A 20,090-nucleotide genomic window follows, 5' to 3' on the forward strand; every position below is an offset into this window, starting at 1 on the left:
CAGATTTTCAGTGAAAAACCTTCCTTATTCATGTATTAATTAATTAATTTATTTATCTAGAAGTCATTTCCATTAACTCTCATTATTACTTCAAAACAATTCAATGTTATTGTTTTAAAAAGGGAAAAAGCAAGAAAGAGCAAAGACGAGGCACCGAGGATAGGTGAAAGAAGAAGTGTACGAAGGAGATTCTCTCTATCGAAGTCTTAAATTCGCTCTACAATAGAAAAATCAACAAAAGTGAGGCGCGAAACGATTTTTTTTTTTTTTTCAACAAAAACATCAACAATATAGCGAAAACAGAGATTTCGTATAGTTATCACTATAAAGGAGCAGAGAATGGACGAGCGAGCGAGCAAGCGAGCGCGCGACAGAAAGAGAAAGTAAGGAGAACAGGGAAGAAGAGGATCGGGAGAGAGAGAGAGAGAGAAAGAAAAAGAGCCGGATTCAATTGAGAACCTATAGTTACGCCTTGCTGCCTTCTCGGAACACGTCTATCGCGTCCAGGTACATACTACCTAACGCAAGAACGAACATCCATCCGGCGCTGCTAATTACCGCTCGCTCGTCTATGCCTCCTCCTCGATGATGATTATCAAAATGATGTGTCTTGTTACTGCTACTGTTGTTGCTGCTACCGCTGCTATTGCTGAGGTAACCACCTCAGCAATTATTAACACCTAACATAAGGCTTACAGAGTGTTTGTGTATGTGTGTGTGCGCGTGCACGTGCGCGATTTGCGCGTGTTACGTGTGAGACGTATTGCTTTTCTCGAGAAAAGATCCAATTAGTGATATATTGCCTGCGTCGATTTGCTTATAATCCTTTCTCTTTTCTCGCTGTATCTCTTCTTCCTTTTTTCCCCTCTTTTTTTATTTATTTATCCTTTTATCCCCTACTACTTATTTTCCTCTCTTTCTCTGTCCGTTTCGCACGCGTCTTCCTTTCGTTTTCTTTTTTTATTGGAATATATGCGTATATATATATATAAATATACATATATACATATATGCACGCTTATATGTATATATATATGTATATATTTGTATATATATTTTTTTATATTTAATAGTATAATCGGAGTGTCCGACGAGGAATTAGTGACTGATATATAGGTTCAATTTGAGAGGATGATAAAGCGCTGACATGGGGCGGAGCTGTCCGTTGTTGTTGTTGTTGCTGTTGTTGTTCTTGTAGGTAGTGGCATGGATGATGACTATTGTTGCTGGCTTGTCGATTAAAAACCATGAACCTTCAGCTGGTCGGGTTTCGCCAGACCTGATTTTGTCAGCCACTGGCATATATTCTCTCGCTGGTCCCCCTGCAGCTGCAGCACCTCCCCGTACTCCGGGTGCTCTATTACTGTCCCATTGCACGCAAACTCCTGTGGATACAAGTTTCGATAAATCATGCTAGACATTTTAGTGACGAGCGTATCTTTTTTACGATTCATTTCATTCGTAAAAAATATCAGTATCTTTATTTTCTAGAAATGTTTAAAACATGTTTAAAAAATTACACTCAAAGCCCTAGGTTGGCTGACAAAAAATAAAACCATGACTAACATAAAGTCTATAAACAGCTTTAATTTTAAGATTATGATTTAAATAAAAAAGTGACACAACATTAGTTAGAATAACAATGTATATGTATATAACAAGTCTTTGAAATAATTCAAGTAACGATCAACATAACTTTATAAGCTTGTAATTTATAGCAAAAATATTTTCTTCAATAATTGATACAGTTCATCATAATCATACAAAGGTAAATGCACAAGAATAATAAAAATGAAAATAAAGAGTGTACAAAAAATATTTTTTAGAGTATATAGCAAAATGCTTTTCATTATTCAATTTATAAGATATACAAAAATAACATTAAAAGACATCAAGGTACAAGGTATGTCACATGATGAAAATACCCCAATACTGAATATTAAATATCAAGATTAGAATTCAACTCTGAGGCGATCAGTATAGCTATAAAAATGAGCTAAGTCATTGGTGATAACCTGGATTTTAAACAAAGGATGTATAGCCTATGACAAACCACTTGCAGATACATTCACACTATACTTGCAGAAGACTCATAAAACTACAGCTGCTCACTGCATGTATCATATAGTTGTTTGCATCAGACTTATTTTTAGAATTCTGCTTGACTGGCTTATGGTAGGAGACGATAGGGAAAAGGGAGGAGGAGGAGGTAGAACAGCAGGTGGAGGGGCAAAAAGAAGGAAGAAGGGGAGCAAGAGGATGAGGAAGAAGAAAAGAAGGAAGAAGCAACAGAGAAGACAGATAGAAGAGAGGAGGGATCGGCGGAAATTCCTGAACCGATAGGGAAAAGATGCTCACCTTTTTACATGCTCTCACGATTTTCTTCAAGTCATATTCAGAGGAGAGTCCTTGCACCGTTGTTAAGGTCTTGCGACCATTCCGCTGCTGGATCCTTATATGCACAAGGCCGTCCTGGACGTCATCGTCTGAACCCTTGATTGCATCTGCAAAGGGGTCTGCGGGGAGGAAAACAAAATGCTATCATCGTCGTCGTCGGGTTGCGTATAATTACGCAAGGAGGGCCATGCGAGCGAAAGACGGCTCGGGCCGCCATTTTGATCGCGAGACAACGGTGTCGTGTCGTCGTCCTCGTTTACGAAGAACGAAGGGATAAATAAACGGCTAAGAAGGAGGAAAGAAGACGAGATGCTCCGAGGAAGGGAGGGAGGGTAGGAGATAGATAAAGAGAGATAAAGGTAGGTGGGTAAAAGTTCGATAATGCCTTATCCCGTACTCACCGAATGTGTTGAGATTCTGGATGGACATACGACAAACAAAAGAGATCTCTCGGATGGTATACAACTGCGAAGCGCAGGCGATGGTCTGGCAGGACGTAGGAATGACGCTGCGACAACACTGGAACGATGCGCGGACACTGCGGAGAACGAGCGGAACGATCCTACGAAATCAAGCGCGATGGCCGTGTACGCAGGCCGGAAGTAAAAGTTGCATTTGTCATGGGGCGATGGGTGGGGTTGCGCGCGCGCCGCCGTGTTCCTAAAGTCGATGCCGGCTCGCCCGCGGCACGCTATTGGCGATCGAGGGCGGGAATGTCGGTAATCGTCGTCGAATTCGATTGGCCGTCCCTCCGATCGGGAGAACTTGTTCTCTGGTGATTTCAGTTGGTGACCGAATTTTTGCTTCTAGGATACAAATCGTTCCACTGAATGTCGAATGTATTCGAGGACAGAATGAACCATTTTTTTTCTTTGATATTTCTGAAACCAATTTCTTAAATTCAGAATTTCAACTTGCAGAAATTTGATATTATCGTTTAATTAAACTTGTAAAATTCATGCAAGTCGGAAAATTATATATTTACGACGAAACGTAATTTCGAAGCAGGTACGAACCGTCTTCTGAAGTATTCCTTAGATGAAATAAAAGATCTAATTGAATTTATTTACAAAGTCACAAGTTCTCTTCTTGATGTTTAAAGTACCTTCGACATAATTGAAGTACAATCAATTTGGCAATATTCGTGCGACGATGTACCACATCCTTTTAAATAGAGGCAAGTTTTACTTTATTTTACATCAGTTCCTTACACATATCATCGTGATCCTATCGAAATAATTATACGATTATCAACGATCCAATTACGGATGTTATAATGCCATAAAAAAAATAGCAAGCCGCTCAGTATTTCTCATGATTGACGCAAACTGCTCGGGGGGAGAACGGAACCAAGATAGATCAGGGAAGAGTAACAGAAGATGGAAACCCCGAGTCGGTTCGATGCCGATGGTTTCTTTTTGTACTCTAAAAATGATTTGTTTATAAAAAGTAATCGGCTTGCGGCTTTTTGCTGGGAATTCCGCGACTTTCTTGGGGCGCGGCTTCAAATATCGTGAAGTCTCTTTGCAAGTGTTCGTTCAACTCCAATATCGCGGCAACATTACCGCATCTGTATGAAAAGAAGAAAAGAAATAACACGCATATATTAAGATAATTACATCAAGATCGCTGAAAAGATAAATAATGATGTGCCAAAAATATGTACGCGGAATAACTTTACTAGGAAAAAAAAAGAAAAAGAGAAAATGAGACGTATCACAATTGTAAAAGTTACATACCTGTAACAATAATTCGGCGCGGACCAAACGGTCAACACCGTTTCGTTAAAATGCCACTTGTAGCCTTCCATTACTAGCTGGTGAGCTCTGCATATCATGTCGATATCGTTCGCAGAATTAAATTGTGCAACAACGTCACTACCAAAAAGATAACCTGCTCCACGAGGTGACACACCCCAGCCTTGGGTATCCTCAGGATCTGACCATAACAAATCACACATCGGCCCATCATGGGGAACCTATATTATTAAATTAGGAAAATTTACTATCAAAGGCAAAGAGATGTTAGCCTAGCTTACAATTTTGATAAATGTGGCATGAGATCCAACAATTAAATTAAAAAACTTTACATTTTATATATCTAATCGATGTATCTATCTTATATATTACACCTTATCTATAAATTTTTATCTATAAGTTTATAAATGTCAACACAAAAAAGTATATCTATTTTTTAATAAAAATTATAATTTTAAATAAACTTCTGAATTAGCTCCCTGTAAAAATTATTCAATAAAAATCGTAATAAACAAGAGATAATGTACTCACTTCTTGTTTCCTATCTATAGTCCGGATTTGATCCAATGTTTGAATACTAGGCGATAATCCACCATGAACACAGAATATCTTGCCATCAATGATAGCAGATAGTGACAGGTAATCAAATATCTCCGTGCAATATCGCCATACTGTTATACTCCCATATTTGCGTAAGCACTCGTCATAAAAACCATAAACTTGTGTTATTTGTCGAGATTCATGATTCCCTCTTATCAGTGTGATTCTGTCAGGATAACGAACCTGTGATAAGATATATATTTTAAGTGGATATAAAAGATAACAAAAGCTGAATATATCACAGTAGTATATCTTTATACACGTATTTTCTTAGATCTCATGAATCATCCATTATATATAGTAAGATTTTTAAAAATATTTCAAGATTAAGGTCTTAGTACTAAAATGTCACATTGTAGTCATGTAAAGAAAACTCATAGAAACTATATTAGCGAATTTGATGTTTTCTAATCAAATAATTTTCATTTAAATATAAAGACAACAAAGCAAAAATATATAATCGATATATTTCTTATATTCAAGTTTCTATTAATGACAGTGTTTCAGCTGGCATACCTTTAATGCAAGAAGGAGGAGAAATGTTTCAACACTATAGAAGCCTCTGTCCACGAAATCTCCCATAAAAAGGTAATTCGTTTCTGGCACATCACCACCTACTTTGAACAATTCCTTTAAATCGTAAAACTGTCCATGAATGTCCCCACATACCTAAAAGCCGCATAGTTGCAATTCCTTAAACGTTTCTGACATTCTATCACTAGCGATAGAACCATTCCTCCTACTTAGGCGAAATAGAGAGATAATTACTGTGACAGGTGAGTCGACACGTTGAACATTGCTTTCCTCAATAAGGATCTCTCGTGCTTTGGCACACAAGGCCTTGACCTCAGCTTCCTTGATGATCTCACACTTCTTCAGCTGCTCGATTTGCCGATCCAAGTCACTGGAATCGGCCATCGTACAGTGCCGGTGAAAGACTGATGTGGAGGTTCCTTGTCAAAAAGGGCAGCTCTATTAAAGGCAGCTGTCAACGAATTCTCGCAGTTTTGGCGCAGCAGGGGGAACAAAATGTCAAGTAGCTATTGGATAAATATACAAGGAACGGAAATAAGAGCGAGGTGAACATACGTAGGGGTTGGAGGTGTGATACTTACGAACTACCGATCACGGTCGGGTCTGAACGTCTCACTCGGTGTCTCACTGTCGTGATTGTTGTGATCGATGCATTTGACGAGGAAGAACGTGCGGAATCCCACCTAAACTAAGTCAACCAGAAACACAACTCGCCTCTGCGCTGGCGGGATACTCTTGATCGTCCCGAGGATCGTCTTGACTCACTCGCAGTGGCGACACCAAACACAATTTAGATTTAGGATAAACATGAAGTTAGACGATTATTTCGTCTAACGTATGGCAAGTTTGTCGGACGTATTGATTGGCTGTCAGATAGAGAGTTTTTGGAGTGCCGATCAGTCGCTTCAAGGACTCTAGAAAATCACTATGCAGCAGCCAATCGGCGTGTGGTCGTTCCAACAAGAAGCGATTGCTGATGTAAATTATTAGATATTAATTATTTATCGCTTTATTTAAGTTTAATGTTACAAGTATTATTTGAATTTTCAACTGAATTATATCAAACTTAATAAATTTATCGAATTCCAGTTGCAATCCATCACAATCGCACCGATTGGTCACGTTTTGACGATGATATTGCAATTAACCAATCGTTCAGAGGAACGAAGAAGGCGATGTCAAAACGGAAGAATAAAATCCTTCTCTTGTAAAGGGACTCGAAACGGCAAAACTTTTGAAAGATATTTGACCTGTTCTTTTTAGCTGCACCGCTGAACTAATACAATAAGTTGAAGCGAGACAAGTATATGTATTCTCACATTAACTTATTGCACAAGTGCAGCAGTTCAGCTAAAAAGAACAGACTAATTGTCCGAAGCATTCGCGCGTGCGCGAGGAATTTCTCACATATGACAATTTGAATTGAAGAAGTTCGTTACAAACGAGCGATGTGCCTCAGTTCAAGCCGGATATCAACGAATTAAAGAACCAAAGGGAGAAAAGTTCGTTACTTCAACGGATATGATGATAGTTATTCATCTAAAGATAAAACTCTGCAAGTGTGATATTCCAGTTGAGAAGCTGTAAAAACAAGTGCAACGTGAAATCTGTGTTATAGTACAGAAAGGTATTTTGTATTTTACATTATTATTATTACTTGCGAGTGATAGAAAGAAAAAATTGTTCACAAATTCCAAAATAGTACACATGCAAGATTTAATTAATGAATCAGTTAGTGACTATTTTGTTTCTTTACATAAGTTCCTAATAATATATTCCACATGTCATGGTATTTAATAAATATTTAGCAAATTAAACAATATACAAATATATACTCAATTTGCAGCTTTTTAGGAAATTGTACAGCATGGAGTTATTTCAGTCTGTGGACAAGCAAATGCGTTTTACAATATTACTTGCACCGTTTCAACCGATGGTAAGGATTGAACTGGAAGCTTATTTAAACACCACTGTGGAATGTTACTTGGATATCAAGAATCCTTCTGACAAGATACTAAACGTAAGAGAAATGTATTTCTGAAATGAGGTGTCTATTTAATAGCTTTGTGTAAGAGACTCGTATTATCATATGCAAGCGACTGCTTAGAACAATTTTTTGCTGTTGAGAATTTTACTTGTTGCTTTACATATTTAGCTTTATGTATTAACATAATTATGACATTAATGATTTTCAGGTGATTATAACAAAAGTACCAGATGCAAAACGTCAGATCACTTTGAATACAGATAAATTAGAAATTCCTGGCCAAAGCAGTAGTACGATATCTATTAAATGGTCTCCCAAAGAAGCAGGATGCTGGCGAGACGTTTTACAACTCACTGACAATAGACGAATTAAATATGACATTGCCATAGCAACAACTGCTAATATAAACAAAGAAAGGGGGCAGAAAAAGCTGTCGAAGAAAGCAACATCAAAGCTAACTGTTCCTTCTGTGCCGTTAACTGTAAACAACAGACTCTGCCAAGACAATGTGTCATTGAGTGTTCCGAGCAACAGCGGTCAATCCTTGCTTATCAGTGTCAATAAACAAATGAAAGGAGGCGATCTAAGACGCCAGAACAATTCGAACAAGGAAAACATCCTGAGGAAGTATCACGAAGTGAAGATTTACACGCAAGACAATAATAGGAGCGCGAGACCCGGTCATCATGGCTATCACGAATCGACGAGTATTTTATCCGAGCAGCACTCAAACGTGTGGAGCGACGGCAGCGTGTTGCCTCAGACCCTTCTCCCTTCGAGTGCGCCGCAGGAGATACGTAGGGCCACGTATGTCAAGGAGAAGAAACACTACAACGGCACTACGACGATATACGAGTGCAGCGAGGAGGTAACCGAGGATGTGGCGTGCGTCCGAGATCGGACCGAGTCGAATTTCTCCATGCTGATAAACGAGCTGAAATTAACAACTACGGACGTAGTCACGGTTTCCCCAAAGCTTTTGAAAGAGTCGGCGGGATTCACTGAACGTCGAAGGTGCTCGCTGAACGTCGAGGATGCTCACGAAGGTGCTCACGAAGAGAGGAACAAGACCTTCAACGTTGATCATCGGCCTTTCGAGATATCCGCGATTTCTATCCCGGAGATCGTCTTGTCACCAGTACCGCGGCCGCTGGAATATTGCGAGTTGTCCTTCAAACATGACGTGAATAGCTTGATCGCGTCATCGCCGATTCTCCAGCGAGCACGCAACGATGTGTCAAGGACTGAACGTTCCGAGTATTTCGTAGACAGTATAGATTGCAGCGGTCGAGTCGATCGCGATTACTTCAACTGCGCGACCATTCTCGAGAACGATGAGAACGCTGAAGAAACGGGGGGAGATGTGTACATTGAGATCTCCCCGCCGAGGAAATACCACCCAAAGCTGTGCGCGTCTCCGTTCAATACGTGGACTGGCAGGGTCACGAAGGAGAAGAAGCTGTGCAATGGCAGAAGCGCGAAGGGGCACCAGATGTTTGTACCTGTTGCAGGTGAGTTATCATTTTGCAAGACAAATTGTTTATACCTTACAATTTTGGTTGGAACATTTAGTTTATAACGTGTGTGCTACGACAGCGAAAAAGAGTACGAAGAAGAATGTGCCGGCCATCAAGATCACCAGGACGACTCTCTGCACCTTGCGTGAAATGAAGAAATGCACTCTCTCGACCATCCGGGAAGCGAGACCACACACTGAGGAGATCTCCATCTATGAAGTGTTCAGGCCGAGCCCCTTCACGTCGTCCATGACGGAAAACCCTTTCCTCAAGAAGTAAATTGAGTTATAATCTATTTTATTAACTAACTTTACTCCATCTCTCTACACTAATTTTATACCAACTTCACACTAACATATTAGGAATTTTAAGTATGATTTATAGTCTAATTAAGTCACTTTGTATACTACATCTTTGTTTTTTCCTTAGTTTCTTGTATAATTTTTCGACACGCAAGTAACATCGTTAATCTCGTTAATCTGTTGTAACAGCATGGCGAACGTTTTTACCGAGAAGTGGCTGTCTCGGCAGGAATTGGTATTCACACTGTGGCTGAATACTGTGCTGTCCACGCCGAAGGACTTGCGTGTCAACATCGACAACATGATCACAGACACCATCGACAAGTGGCAATCTCGGAAGAACGAAGGGATAGACGTTAATGCGCCAGCTGCAACCACATCCACCAGGTGTGCATGTCGCGTTAACGATATATGCGGAAGAGAAAACAAATCCGCGCTGGAGTCACACGGATATACTCCAATTCCAGGTTCGCAATCGAGATTGATTAATTCAGCGAGTAAAAATCATTTTCAGTTATCAAACTACTAGAAAGCTGGATGCGTTGCGGAAGGATGCGTACGCCATGCTCCATCGGGCCGATATCGCGGAAGTGAAGTCGCGCGTCGACAGGTGCGTCACCGAGGGGATGCTGTACCTCAGATCGGATCGTGATTTACATCGGGATCTCAGTGAGTCGAACCATGTCCTCCACATGCGCTCGTTAATTAACGAAGAAAAATATCGCTATTGCCGGGTCGTTATTAGAAAAATCGTAACAATGTTGCAAGTTATAAGAAACACATTATTTCTCGACTTGGCAATAACATATTAATTAGATATTACATAGTACAATACAAGTAAGGTAATTTTAATGGACGGATGTATATATATTATACGTGGAAGAATATATATAAGGAAGAAGAGACAATGAGAAAATAATAGAATAATTGTTTTTGCTCAGAATCACTCACTACCAGCAACGTCATTCTGAAAGAAAACTTTCACATGATAAAATCATGTTTTACTCGTAGGAAAACATAATGAATACGTTCGTAAAGCTCAATAATAATAATTTATAGTACTAAATGTCCAATAGTTTCATAGACTGATTTTAATGATTTCCCGACAAAGTAAAATTGTTTACAAATCAGAATCTAGTTCAGCAGCTCAAAAAGTACAAAAAAAAATATACCGTTTTTACTTGCCACTCCATCAAAATCGACTCATTTTACTCATTGTCCTTTTATAATTCTTCCGCTAGATATCCAAGATTCTCTTTCTTTTCGATTAGCTACCGTTCATCCTATATAGATGTATTTTATACGTACCAAGTTAAGTCATTGGCTCTCCGATGCGCATAACGAAATGTCTAACGTGCGATAGGCCTGCAGAAGGACGTGCTGAACGTATTCCTGTGCTACAACCCGCTGTGGCTGCGCATCGGCTTGGAGGCCGTGTACAACGAGAACATCCCCCTGCGCAACAACAACGACCTGTTTGGCCTGACTCGCTTCATCACGGAACGCTTCTTCACGAACCCGCAGCTGACGAAAACCCCGGGCTACCACCGGGCCGACCCTAACAAGAAGTTCCTCAAGGCGCTCAACCAGTTCATGCTGAAGAAGTTCCTCCTCCTGGTATACTTCCTGGATTACGCGAAGCAGCACAAACTGATCGGCCACGACCCGTGCCTATTCCGCAAGCAGGCCGCGTGGAAGACGAGCCGCGAGATCCTGCTGCGATTCTCGCGCGACATTCTCGCCGGAGTCGGCGACGTGACGAAGGTCCTGCGCAGCTACGACTACGTGCTGGCGCACCGGCAGACTTACATCGACGAGTACGAGTACGAGGTGACGGACATACGGCAAGACCTGCGCGACGGTGTGCGGCTATGTCGCCTCGTCGAGCTGATCACCGGTGCGGACGGGCTCACCCGGCAGTGCAGAGCACCAGCGATCTCGCGCCTGCAGAAGGTGCACAACGTGGAGGTGGCGTTGGACGCGCTGCACCGGGCCGACGGCGTCCTGGCGGACGACGTCGAGCCCAAGGACATCGCCTACGGCGATCGTACGAAGACCTTGTCGCTCCTGTGGCAGATCGTCCACAAGATCCAAGCGCCGCGGCTCGACCGGGCGGCCCGCGCGATCCAGAGATGGTGGCGGTCGCGAGTGTGGTACGTTCGCGTGAGGAACTACCTGCTGGTACGCCGGGATCACGCGGCGACCGTGATTCAACGCACTTGGAGGCTGCGGCACTGGAAGACGAAGGTCACCGAGGAACATGCAAGCTTCCTGCGCGCCAAGGAGGCCGCGACGTGCCTGCAGCGATGGTGGAGACGGGCGCGAGAAAGCGAACTCGTGAAGAATCGGCGCGAGTCGGAGGACAAACGCCGGAGAGCGGTGTTGGCGTTGCAAAGGAAGTGGCGAGCCACGTTGCTGATGAGATCGCAAAGGGAACGCTATCGGGACCTGAAGAAAGCCGCATTGATGATCCAGACGCGCTGGAGAACGAAGCGAGCGGCGGAGCTGCGGCGCGCCGAGCTGCTCCGGGTACGCGAGTACGCTGTGGCGCGGATACAGCGCTGGTGGCGATCCAGCAGACTCACACGAGAGAGACGACAATGGTTCCTCCGCTGCCGGAGAAACACGCTCCTTATCCAGAAAACATGGAGGGCGTACCAAGCGCGGGAACGGCGGAGGCGAGACGCCTGCCTGAGCATACAGACGTGGTGGAGGGCGGCGTCGAGTTCGCGCAGGTATCGGCTGCAGAGGGCCTCCTGCGTGAAGCTGCAACGATGGTGGCGGGAACGGCAGTGGTTTCTGGTGCAGCGGCGAGCGGTGTCGCTGATAGAATCCTGGTACCTTCGCGTCAAGGCCGGCAAGGCCGCTCGGGAGGACTACCTGCGGACGAGACACGCGGCGATGAGAGTGCAGACCTGGTGGCGCGCGGTATTGCGAGCACGCGAAGAACGCAGAAGGTACCAGCAGCTTCGTCAGAGCGCCGTTGTCCTGCAGACTCGATGGCGTCTACGCGCCGAGGCACGTAGGGATCGCCAGAGGTTTCTGGAGAAGAGGGCGGCGTGTGTCGTCCTGCAATCTTTCTGGCGAATGGTTCAAGTTAGAAGGCGCTATGAACGACTCAGAAGTTGCACGATTATCCTGCAGAAGAGGTGGCACGCGATGTTGCGAGCACGTGAAGAACGCAGAAGGTACCAGCAGCTTCGTCAGAGCGCCGTTGTCCTGCAGACTCGATGGCGTCTACGCGCCGAGGCACGTAGGGATCGCCAGAGGTTTCTGGAGAAGAGGGCGGCGTGTGTCGTCCTGCAATCTTTCTGGCGAATGATTCAAGTTAGAAGGTGCTATGAACGACTTAGAAGTTGCACGATTATCTTGCAGAGGAGGCGGCGCGCGATGTTGCGAGCGTGTGAAGAACGCAGAAGGTACCAACAGCTTCGCCGGAGTGCTGTTGTCCTTCAAACTCGATGGCGTTTACGCGCCGAGGCACGTCGGGATCGCCAGAGATTTCTGGAGAAGAAGGCGGCATGTGTCGTCCTGCAATCCTTCTGCCGAATGGTCCAAGTTAGGAGGTGCTATGAACGACTCAGAAGTTGCACGATTATCCTGCAGAGGAGGTGGCGCGCGGTCTTGGCCGGTCGTCTCGCGAGGAGAAAGTTCGAGGTCACCTGGGCGCGCGTGGTCGTCGTGCAAACCCGGTGGAGAACCTTCGTGGCGAGGAAACGGTTCCTCCGTTACCGGCGGGCCGCGATAGTTATTCAATCGTATTACAGGATGCGGCTCGCGGTCAGACGTTTCGACGACGTGAAGCGCGCCGCGCTGACGATTCAGGCGTATTGGCGTCGTTACAGGCGACAGAGGATCAAGGCGGAGTCGCTGGCGCAACGGGAAGACCTCGCCTTGCTCATATTGGATATTCAGAAGGAGTGCGAAGGTAGTCGGGCGGATCAAGAGGTGGCCGACAGCAGCCACGTACTCCCGAACAGCAATTATTGGCAACAGACGATCGACATTCTGCGTAATTGCAATAATGTCGGGGCGTTGCTCACTTGCCTCAGCAGCCTAGGTGAATGTCGCGTCATTGTTTAACGAGCAGGCAATAACCCTTTAAGGCCCCCCGATCATCGTAATCACGGTGGTCAGACATCGGTCGCATTCAGTAGAACGTTTATCGCACGATTGTTGGGAGTTTTTCACGGCGAGATTTAATTCTTCCAGAGCTAAAAGAATAATCCAATCTCAGCTCGAAAAATTTCCAACAGTTGCAAAATAAACATTCTGTTGAGTGTGGCCATTATATCTGTATATGATTCACTATATACCTAATCATCATAATCATGATGATGGGTTTATGGTACATAAGAAAAGTGATTTTTTAAAATGATTTTTCTCGAAGATTTTACAGTTGTTACTTGAAGCTTACCTCGCGTGAGATACTCAGATCTGAATTTTTCAGTTGAATGATATGATATATGTGACATTTATGATAACGGTTCAACTGAAAAATCTGATCACCGAATAATTCTAAATTGAAATCGGAATATCTCATCCGAGATGAGCTTCGAGTAACGACTATTAATACGAAACTGAATATTTCACATGGGGACAGGTTTCAAGTAACTACTATTAATACGGGTCTTAGTGACGTCGTCATTTATTTTCCGAGAAACGCGAAGAAAAATGCCGATGAAGTTTAAAGTATAGTAAAATAAGTTAATTAAAGTAAACGAGTTCCTTATTATCAAATTGACAGTTTACAGTTAAAAAATGAATATGAATCTGCGAACGATACGGTGCCGAAGTTATGCATTTATAATTTATATTTAAATCCGGTAATAATGTATTTACTTTGTTGCAACTCGGATAAATGTCGACGTCATTGGGAATGCCAGAGTCACGTGGTATTCCGTTATTCAAGGGAATTTTTGAGCAGTCCAAATAGGATCGGATAGTGTGAATAAAATACTTATTTCAATGCGCACAGATACCATAACGAAATTGTCACCTACGATTTGCGTGACCCTCTGCCAGCTGAATCTGGTCGACGAAATTTACAAGACGATAAGTCAGCGCAACAGGTCGCAACCGTGGATGATCGTCTGCCAGCGGGCGTGCAGCATCCTCATCACCCTTGCGAAATATCCCTACACGAGGAAATATATTGTCAAGGTGAGTTCACGGGGGGAGGGGGGTACCGATGAGATCTATACTTTTCTTCGTCTCTAATTCACTCCACTGTCTGAAAACAAAAGAAACTAAGAGGAACTTTTCCATTGATTGCAGCAAGAGTATGCGTTGTTGTTAGTGAAGCTCCTGAGCGATGCATTGAAAGACAAGGAGGTATTCTTACACTGTGCCACTCTAATATGGCGCCTTTGCCAAGACGAAGACTACTCGAAGGTGTGTTCTGTGGCCAATTGAACGGATATTTACAGAATTCTCTCTTAGGCTCTTTATAGTATATACTATGGATTTTTATATCCTTAGATTTTATAGTTCCAGAAATGCATCTCTACCGAGATCGATTCTTTAATTCTTGATAATTTTTAATATTTGAAAGTGTTTGAACGATCATACGTGCGTACACGTGTATTTAGGGTCTTTAATATCTTATTCTCTGTCGTTATTTCCGACTTGCAGGCTATGATGGCGCGTTTGGATATAAACTGGCTGCTGAAAAACATTCAACAAAAAGTCTCGAAGGCTACGGCAATATCTAAACTTCAGAAATCAAAGAAACTCGAGAAACTATATTCCAGCTGCGAGCCCGACAAAAGCAGCACGCTCCAGTTCACCAATATGAATGCCGCCATATTAGCTATTATTAATAGGACCAATACATGTTATTAATTTATAAGGTTAGTGAATAATTTCCATAAACGGTAAACGTTAGAAAATGTTTGCCTCCCCCGAACTCTCACGCTTCCCAGATTGTCCGTTCGATACCATTTCAAAACACCCGCCGAAAGATGCAAATGAAAAAACTGGCGATCTTGCGGCAGAAGCCGCAAAAAAGTCAAAACGGTTAGATTTTCATTCTGCTTTAATAACCGACTCATTCCTAAAAACGTGGCAGAACACTGACAACGATGACAACTTGATTCGTGTGCGTATGATACAATAAAAGATAAATTTAATCTTTATTTACAATGCTACTCGCAAATAAAATTAATAATAATATAATAATAATAATGATGATGAAATGATGAGAATGATGATGACGACAACGATAGTGATAGTAATAACTATGAGAAAGAGAGAGAAAGAGAGCGATGACGATAAATTATAACTGTGTAATAGTAATAAAACCGCAACTATAGCAACAGCAGCAAGTAGACTCGATAGTAATAATAATTATAGTGGTAGTTAGTCATAGCGGTAGCAATAATTGTATTTTCTTTGACTTAATTATCATGTACAGACTTAAGTTCTTTGATCTGTTTAATCAGATACGCCTTCTCATCGTTGAACTGCTCGTCCTCGGAACGGTCCGTATGGAAGCGCGTCAGGAACTCTATCAGCTTTTCCTGATTGCGGAGCAATATGTCCAGGATGGGTTTCGGTTTGTTCGGATTCGCGACAAATACCTGAAACGCACAACCGAAAGAAGAACTGTCCGTTAACTCTCTATACTTGAGATGGATCGTTTCTCTCCTATCTACCGGGATCTAATTACAGGGACCGAAGAAGAAGAGGTCACGTATCGCGATACCGAATATTAACTCTTTGCACTCGAGGGCTCCGGAGCGGAGCCATTTAAAATGTGTCTTCAAACTCGAGGGCTCCGCTATGGAGACAATGCAAATAACTTTCAATTCATAACATAAGGACAAAGACAAATCGTAAAAACTATTGTGTACAGGATATTCCGCTCTTGCTATTTGCATTTGAGTTTGAAGAGTTTGAAGACAAATTTTAAATGGCTCCGCTCCAGAGTCCTCGAGTGCAAAGGGTTAAGAAATTGGCAAAGGGTTCAAATTAATCTGCAGCAAAGCCATATATATATATGCGCTTGCGCACACACATATACGTCTAATTTTTCACATAAATACGTGATTACAAGTACGTTATTTTATATCTAATGTAAAATATGTATTTCAAATTTTATAAGCAACAAGAACTTTTGAATTGCATGGATCGTATCGAGTGCACCATAAACATTCTTCGAGTGCAAAGTATACCTTGAAAACGTGGAAAGCCTCGAATTGTATATTGCGAGACTTCTCCTTCAGCATGTTCATCATCAGTTTTAAGTTATCTGGATTCGATATATATCGTGTCATGACCTGGAAAAAACATTTCCTGCGTAAACATTACTTCCGATAGCGTGACCGCGCGCGCACACATATATTTATATAAAAGTGTTCTCCGATATCTTCTCATTGTGATTGAATGCTGTCAAAGATAGCTTACTACTACTACTATGCTATTGCTTGTATCATTCGATTGTTCTTTTAATTGTCGACAAATTAAGCAATCCCATTCAACCATTTTACCAACTTAGCTTAATGTAAGTACATATCTAATGATGGTCTATACGACCAACATTAGTAGATTATACCTATGTAGGATTTTTCAAGCTTTATATATAAATGATCGTTTCTCTTTTTAGAACCTTTTACGTGTTAATATTGTGTAATAAATTATCTATATTATAAAAGGCATAAAACGTCAAAACATATTTTCCTGTACTTTATAAGAAGAAAAATGTTTAGATGTATCTTTCTGCCTAGCGTGAAACTGCGGGGACAATCACGACACTGTCCGTGCCGCCGGATACTTACAGTAAAATTGTGTCTGTCGAGCAGCAGTTCACCCAGCAGCTTTAAACTCTGTCGTCGTGTTACATAGTTTTCCGAATTGAGTAACCTCTGATAGTGTGAGAAAACTTTATCGTAATTTATCTCTAAGAATTCGGCGCTGAGTATTTTGTGCCTCGTAAGTAATTCCTGAGGAAGAACACAGTGACGGGATTGAATTATACATACCGGGTAGAGTATCAAGCGACATTAATGCGTTATAAGAAATGTTCAATCGGGAATATTTAACAGGATTTTTATCGAGAACACTATTACTGTTGTGAAAAACGTTGTCGTAAACGTGTTCGTAATGGCAAGAAACTCGAATGACTTCTTATGCTTCTCGTTTTGCAGATAGAGCAGGACGTACTTTGAACGTGGAGAAAGCGTCGGATGCGATATCGAACGTAGAAACTTCAACGTATCTGAAGAAATTGTAGAAATCGTCCGAATAAATCATAATCTTAGCCAATGCCTCGTATCTCGCACACTCCCGTAACATAGTGCCACAATTGAGCGCGATGTCTTGGTGTTCGTAACTGCAAAACGAAGCATCCGTGAGCATTAACAGGCGTACAATTTTATCAGCTGGTTCTGTTGATATTAAGAGGGTAAAGAGAATGCGAAGAGTAGACTCACCCAGACATAAGCGTGAAGAGAATTTCAGGTTTGGTGCATATGTACTCTACTGTGGGTGATCTAGTCCCGATTTGCCTCCGTAGAATGTTGTTGAAAACCTGCGCGACATCCTTCTTGCCCTTGATCGGAAACAAAAGAGCAAAACTTGTAATAACTTGGCGATCGATACATTCTCGAAGACGCGAAAGTAAACTCTTCGAAAATAGAACTTTTCTAAACTACCAGATGAGAATTTTATTGTTTACATTCTAACGAATATACTGATCACTACATAGTAAAAAAAAAAACATTTAATATTTGTGCCAAAATCTGTTCTTATTGAAATTCTTCTGTTATATCTTTAAAATATCCGTGTGTTAACTTAACATTTGCATTTATATCACAATATTCATATAAGTGTTAACACAAAAATTGGACATATTTGTCATGTGGAATGTGTTAAATTCAACGCAAAGTTTTGTTACTGTGTAACATTGCATTCCTCGGACATGCTAAGATATGTCATTGGCGGAATGTCTGGTCGAACAGTCTAGGATATACGTGAGACAGGCGCGTACCTCAAAGTCGATACGACTCAGGTTTTGCACAAGCAGAAGTAACAGGTTACTGTTGTACAACTCCTGCGCTAACTGTGCCACCACGATGTCCGCCTGCGGCTCCGTCTCGGCCGTGCCGTACAGCATGTTTTTAATGTGCACCAGATTCTTGCTGACGTCCTCTTGCGCCTAAAACGGGATGTATTTCATCGTAGAAACCGACGCGTATCCACAACAACGTACCTTCTCTACCTTCTTGTCGCCGCGCTCCAACGCGTTTACCGCCTCCTTCAGAGCCTTCACCACTTCCGCCGGACTCTTCTGGGACTTGCCGAACAGAGGCATGTTTTCTTATAATGTATGCACCTTGCGCAACGCACCCAGAAAGAAACAGACAGTTCTCGTTATTCTCCACAAGGTCAGTTCGCAACACGTTCACGACGTGGACGTTTCAACGGGCGATTAACTAAGAAATTGCTCGCAACTTCGACGGATAAATACTTCGACGGATATTTATCCGACCTATGTAATCATGTATTCTCCTCGGCGTTTAACATTTGTAATTAGTACATATGGTATGTCGTGTGGAACGTAGCGAATAGATATCACTAATTATATATTTATAGAACATATGAAAAAAAAGTTGATTTTGATACTAACAGAGTCGTACGTACGCTGGACACATATATATGTATATATATATATATACACACACATATATATATATGCATCATATGACAGGTATATAACCTGTTTATGTCATACGCGAGAATACATTACGAACGGCACCGAAGAGAGGCGCGAAAACAATCGATCTGCGACGCGTTCGCGACGCGAGAGATCGTCGACATCGGGACGCGCAACGGGAGGGAGAGAAAAAGAGAGAGAAAGAGAGAGATACACGGAGTTGACGAAACTAGAGCATCAGACACGGTTGAGCCGTGTCAATGTCACGGCTCGCGCAGGCATCTCGATACGAGACGAAGAGACGCGAGATATACATCGGCAGTGGAGTTTGCTACTATCGTTGTCTTCGACGAACATCTACCTCTCGGACCTGCGGGGGGGACTCCGGACACTTCCCGACTACGTCAGAGTCGTACGTGTAGCGGCTGCGGCGTAACGCACTACCCTCGACGTCATCAGTGTCCGCGATCGTGTCGCGGTGTCGTTGGTCTCCTCCGTTGGGCCGATTTCTCGAGCGCGGCGCGATGCACGAGAGCAAGAGGCCGCGCGCGACGGGCAAAATCGCCAAGGTGGCTCGGGAGCGTATCGGCCCTGAGGCGTCCTAACCTCCAAGAACGATCGTCTCCACTCGGCGATGCCCGACCGAGTCTGCCGAGTCACCTGACCCGTCCGAGGCGAAGACGTCGCTTTGTGCCATACTTCCGAGCGGCTTGAGGGTGCGCCTTAAAGCACGCGCGGGAGATCTCAAAGTCGCCGGCTGGCGGACCGTCGATGACGATCGACCGAGAGCGTCGAGTCTCCGATCGCAGCTCCTTGGTTGCGCGCGCGCGCGCGCAATTGCGCGAGGTTGCGGGACGAGGAGGATCCGTCCCTAAACTACGCACCCTCTCGGCTCGCTTACCATGCAAATGAGGTCCGAACGGTGGTGTACGTGCAGATGTCTCGACTCAAACATGCGACGCACGCTCTCGAGATCTCCTCTCGACGGCGGCTTTCGTGCGCGCGGCTGCTACGCTGGCGAGAACGAGCGATCTCTCGCGTTTGTATACGTGTCGCATGAAGACGAGAGCTTCCTCACGTACGTATGTACGTATGCATGCATGCACGCACGCACGCACGAGCGAGTGTGGAAGACGTCTGTTTCTCCGGGCTGGTTAGATATTATCTAAAGATAATCTTAAGAATAAATCGATGTCACCGATTTACAATGCCAAACGCAGTTTATCAAAGACGATAATAGGCATCTTCAAAAAACGGACTGAACCGATTGGCACCAGAAAATCCCTAGATAACGGTCGGCTGCGATTGGTGAATTATAACGTGTTCAAACGGGGCGCTCCA

At 43.1% G+C, this 20,090-nt stretch overlaps 4 protein-coding genes across 9 annotated transcripts; 1 reads left to right on the plus strand and 3 right to left on the minus strand.

Annotated features, from left to right (window-relative positions):
- Nucleotides 1–1,070: 1,070 nt before the first annotated feature.
- Nucleotides 1,071–3,011, minus strand: LOC106743721 (protein translation factor SUI1 homolog). The gene is made up of 3 exons (XM_014617846.1): nt 2,799–3,011; nt 2,359–2,516; nt 1,071–1,385 (listed from the first exon to the last, which is right to left on the minus strand). The coding sequence occupies exons 1-3, from the start codon at nt 2,824–2,826 to the stop codon at nt 1,239–1,241; spliced, it is 333 nt and encodes a 110-aa protein (XP_014473332.1). The 5' UTR covers nt 2,827–3,011; the 3' UTR covers nt 1,071–1,238.
- Nucleotides 3,012–3,569: 558 nt separating this feature from the next.
- LOC106743719 (serine/threonine-protein phosphatase 4 catalytic subunit) lies at nt 3,570–6,878 on the minus strand. The gene is made up of 6 exons (XM_014617845.1): nt 5,870–6,878; nt 5,523–5,707; nt 5,271–5,423; nt 4,686–4,937; nt 4,137–4,375; nt 3,570–3,967 (listed from the first exon to the last, which is right to left on the minus strand). The coding sequence occupies exons 2-6, from the start codon at nt 5,670–5,672 to the stop codon at nt 3,838–3,840; spliced, it is 924 nt and encodes a 307-aa protein (XP_014473331.1). The 5' UTR covers nt 5,673–5,707; nt 5,870–6,878; the 3' UTR covers nt 3,570–3,837.
- Nucleotides 6,879–7,068: 190 nt separating this feature from the next.
- On the plus strand, nt 7,069–15,020 carry LOC106743722 (protein abnormal spindle). The gene is made up of 9 exons (XM_014617847.1): nt 7,069–7,308; nt 7,484–8,786; nt 8,872–9,067; nt 9,284–9,481; nt 9,609–9,763; nt 10,458–13,154; nt 14,073–14,257; nt 14,372–14,488; nt 14,729–15,020. Exons 1-9 carry the CDS (start codon nt 7,156–7,158, stop codon nt 14,936–14,938), a joined length of 5,214 nt encoding a protein of 1,737 aa, XP_014473333.1. The 5' UTR covers nt 7,069–7,155; the 3' UTR covers nt 14,939–15,020.
- LOC106743718 (protein Mo25) lies at nt 14,169–19,782 on the minus strand. 6 transcript variants are annotated; one of them, XM_014617842.1, is made up of 9 exons: nt 19,111–19,432; nt 18,315–18,428; nt 18,084–18,251; nt 17,527–17,645; nt 17,258–17,426; nt 16,873–17,037; nt 16,270–16,374; nt 15,512–15,675; nt 14,169–14,327 (listed from the first exon to the last, which is right to left on the minus strand). In XM_014617842.1, the coding sequence occupies exons 2-9, from the start codon at nt 18,405–18,407 to the stop codon at nt 14,264–14,266; spliced, it is 1,047 nt and encodes a 348-aa protein (XP_014473328.1). In that variant the 5' UTR covers nt 18,408–18,428; nt 19,111–19,432; the 3' UTR covers nt 14,169–14,263. The 6 variants fall into 6 exon arrangements, with proteins under 6 accessions (XP_014473328.1, XP_014473326.1, XP_014473324.1 ...); XM_014617840.1 differs by lacking the exon at nt 19,111–19,432 and adding an exon at nt 19,651–19,782 and having other exon boundaries at nt 14,170–14,327; nt 18,306–18,428; XM_014617838.1 differs by having other exon boundaries at nt 14,170–14,327; nt 18,306–18,428; nt 19,111–19,431.
- Nucleotides 19,783–20,090: the final 308 nt, after the last annotated feature.

The sequence above is a fragment of the Dinoponera quadriceps genome, unplaced genomic scaffold (genome assembly GCF_001313825.1).
Source record: "Dinoponera quadriceps isolate SergipeBrazil2010 unplaced genomic scaffold, ASM131382v1 scaffold690, whole genome shotgun sequence".
NCBI lineage: Eukaryota > Metazoa > Arthropoda > Insecta > Hymenoptera > Formicidae > Dinoponera > Dinoponera quadriceps.

Excerpts from the sequence above, each read along its gene's own strand:
- LOC106743718 (XM_014617840.1), bottom strand. The coding sequence starts at position 18,407 with ATGCCTCTGTTCGGCAAGTCCCAGAAGAGTCCGGCGGAAGTGGTGAAG. Across the intron at positions 18,252-18,305 it reads GCGACAAGAAGGTAGAGAAG|GCGCAAGAGGACGTCAGCAA; the intron begins GTACGTTGTTGT and ends ATCCCGTTTTAG. Across the intron at positions 14,328-15,511 it reads AAACAGATCAAAGAACTTAA|ACAGTGGAGTGAATTAGAGA; the intron begins GTCTGTACATGA and ends TTTTGTTTTCAG.
- LOC106743721 (XM_014617846.1), bottom strand. The coding sequence starts at position 2,826 with ATGTCCATCCAGAATCTCAACACATTCG. Across the intron at positions 2,517-2,798 it reads CCAGAATCTCAACACATTCG|ACCCCTTTGCAGATGCAATC; the intron begins GTGAGTACGGGA and ends TCCTCCCCGCAG. Across the intron at positions 1,386-2,358 it reads TCGTGAGAGCATGTAAAAAG|GAGTTTGCGTGCAATGGGAC; the intron begins GTGAGCATCTTT and ends TTGTATCCACAG.
- LOC106743722 (XM_014617847.1), top strand. The coding sequence starts at position 7,156 with ATGGAGTTATTTCAGTCTGTGGACAAGCAAATGCGTTTTACAATATTA. Across the intron at positions 9,764-10,457 it reads TGATTTACATCGGGATCTCA|GCCTGCAGAAGGACGTGCTG; the intron begins GTGAGTCGAACC and ends AACGTGCGATAG. Across the intron at positions 14,258-14,371 it reads CGAGGAAATATATTGTCAAG|CAAGAGTATGCGTTGTTGTT; the intron begins GTGAGTTCACGG and ends CATTGATTGCAG.
- LOC106743719 (XM_014617845.1), bottom strand. The coding sequence starts at position 5,672 with ATGGCCGATTCCAGTGACTTGGATCGGCAAATCGAGCAGCTGAAGAAG. Across the intron at positions 5,424-5,522 it reads GTGTCGACTCACCTGTCACA|GTATGTGGGGACATTCATGG; the intron begins GTAATTATCTCT and ends TGCGGCTTTTAG. Across the intron at positions 4,376-4,685 it reads CTATAGATAGGAAACAAGAA|GTTCCCCATGATGGGCCGAT; the intron begins GTGAGTACATTA and ends TTAATAATATAG.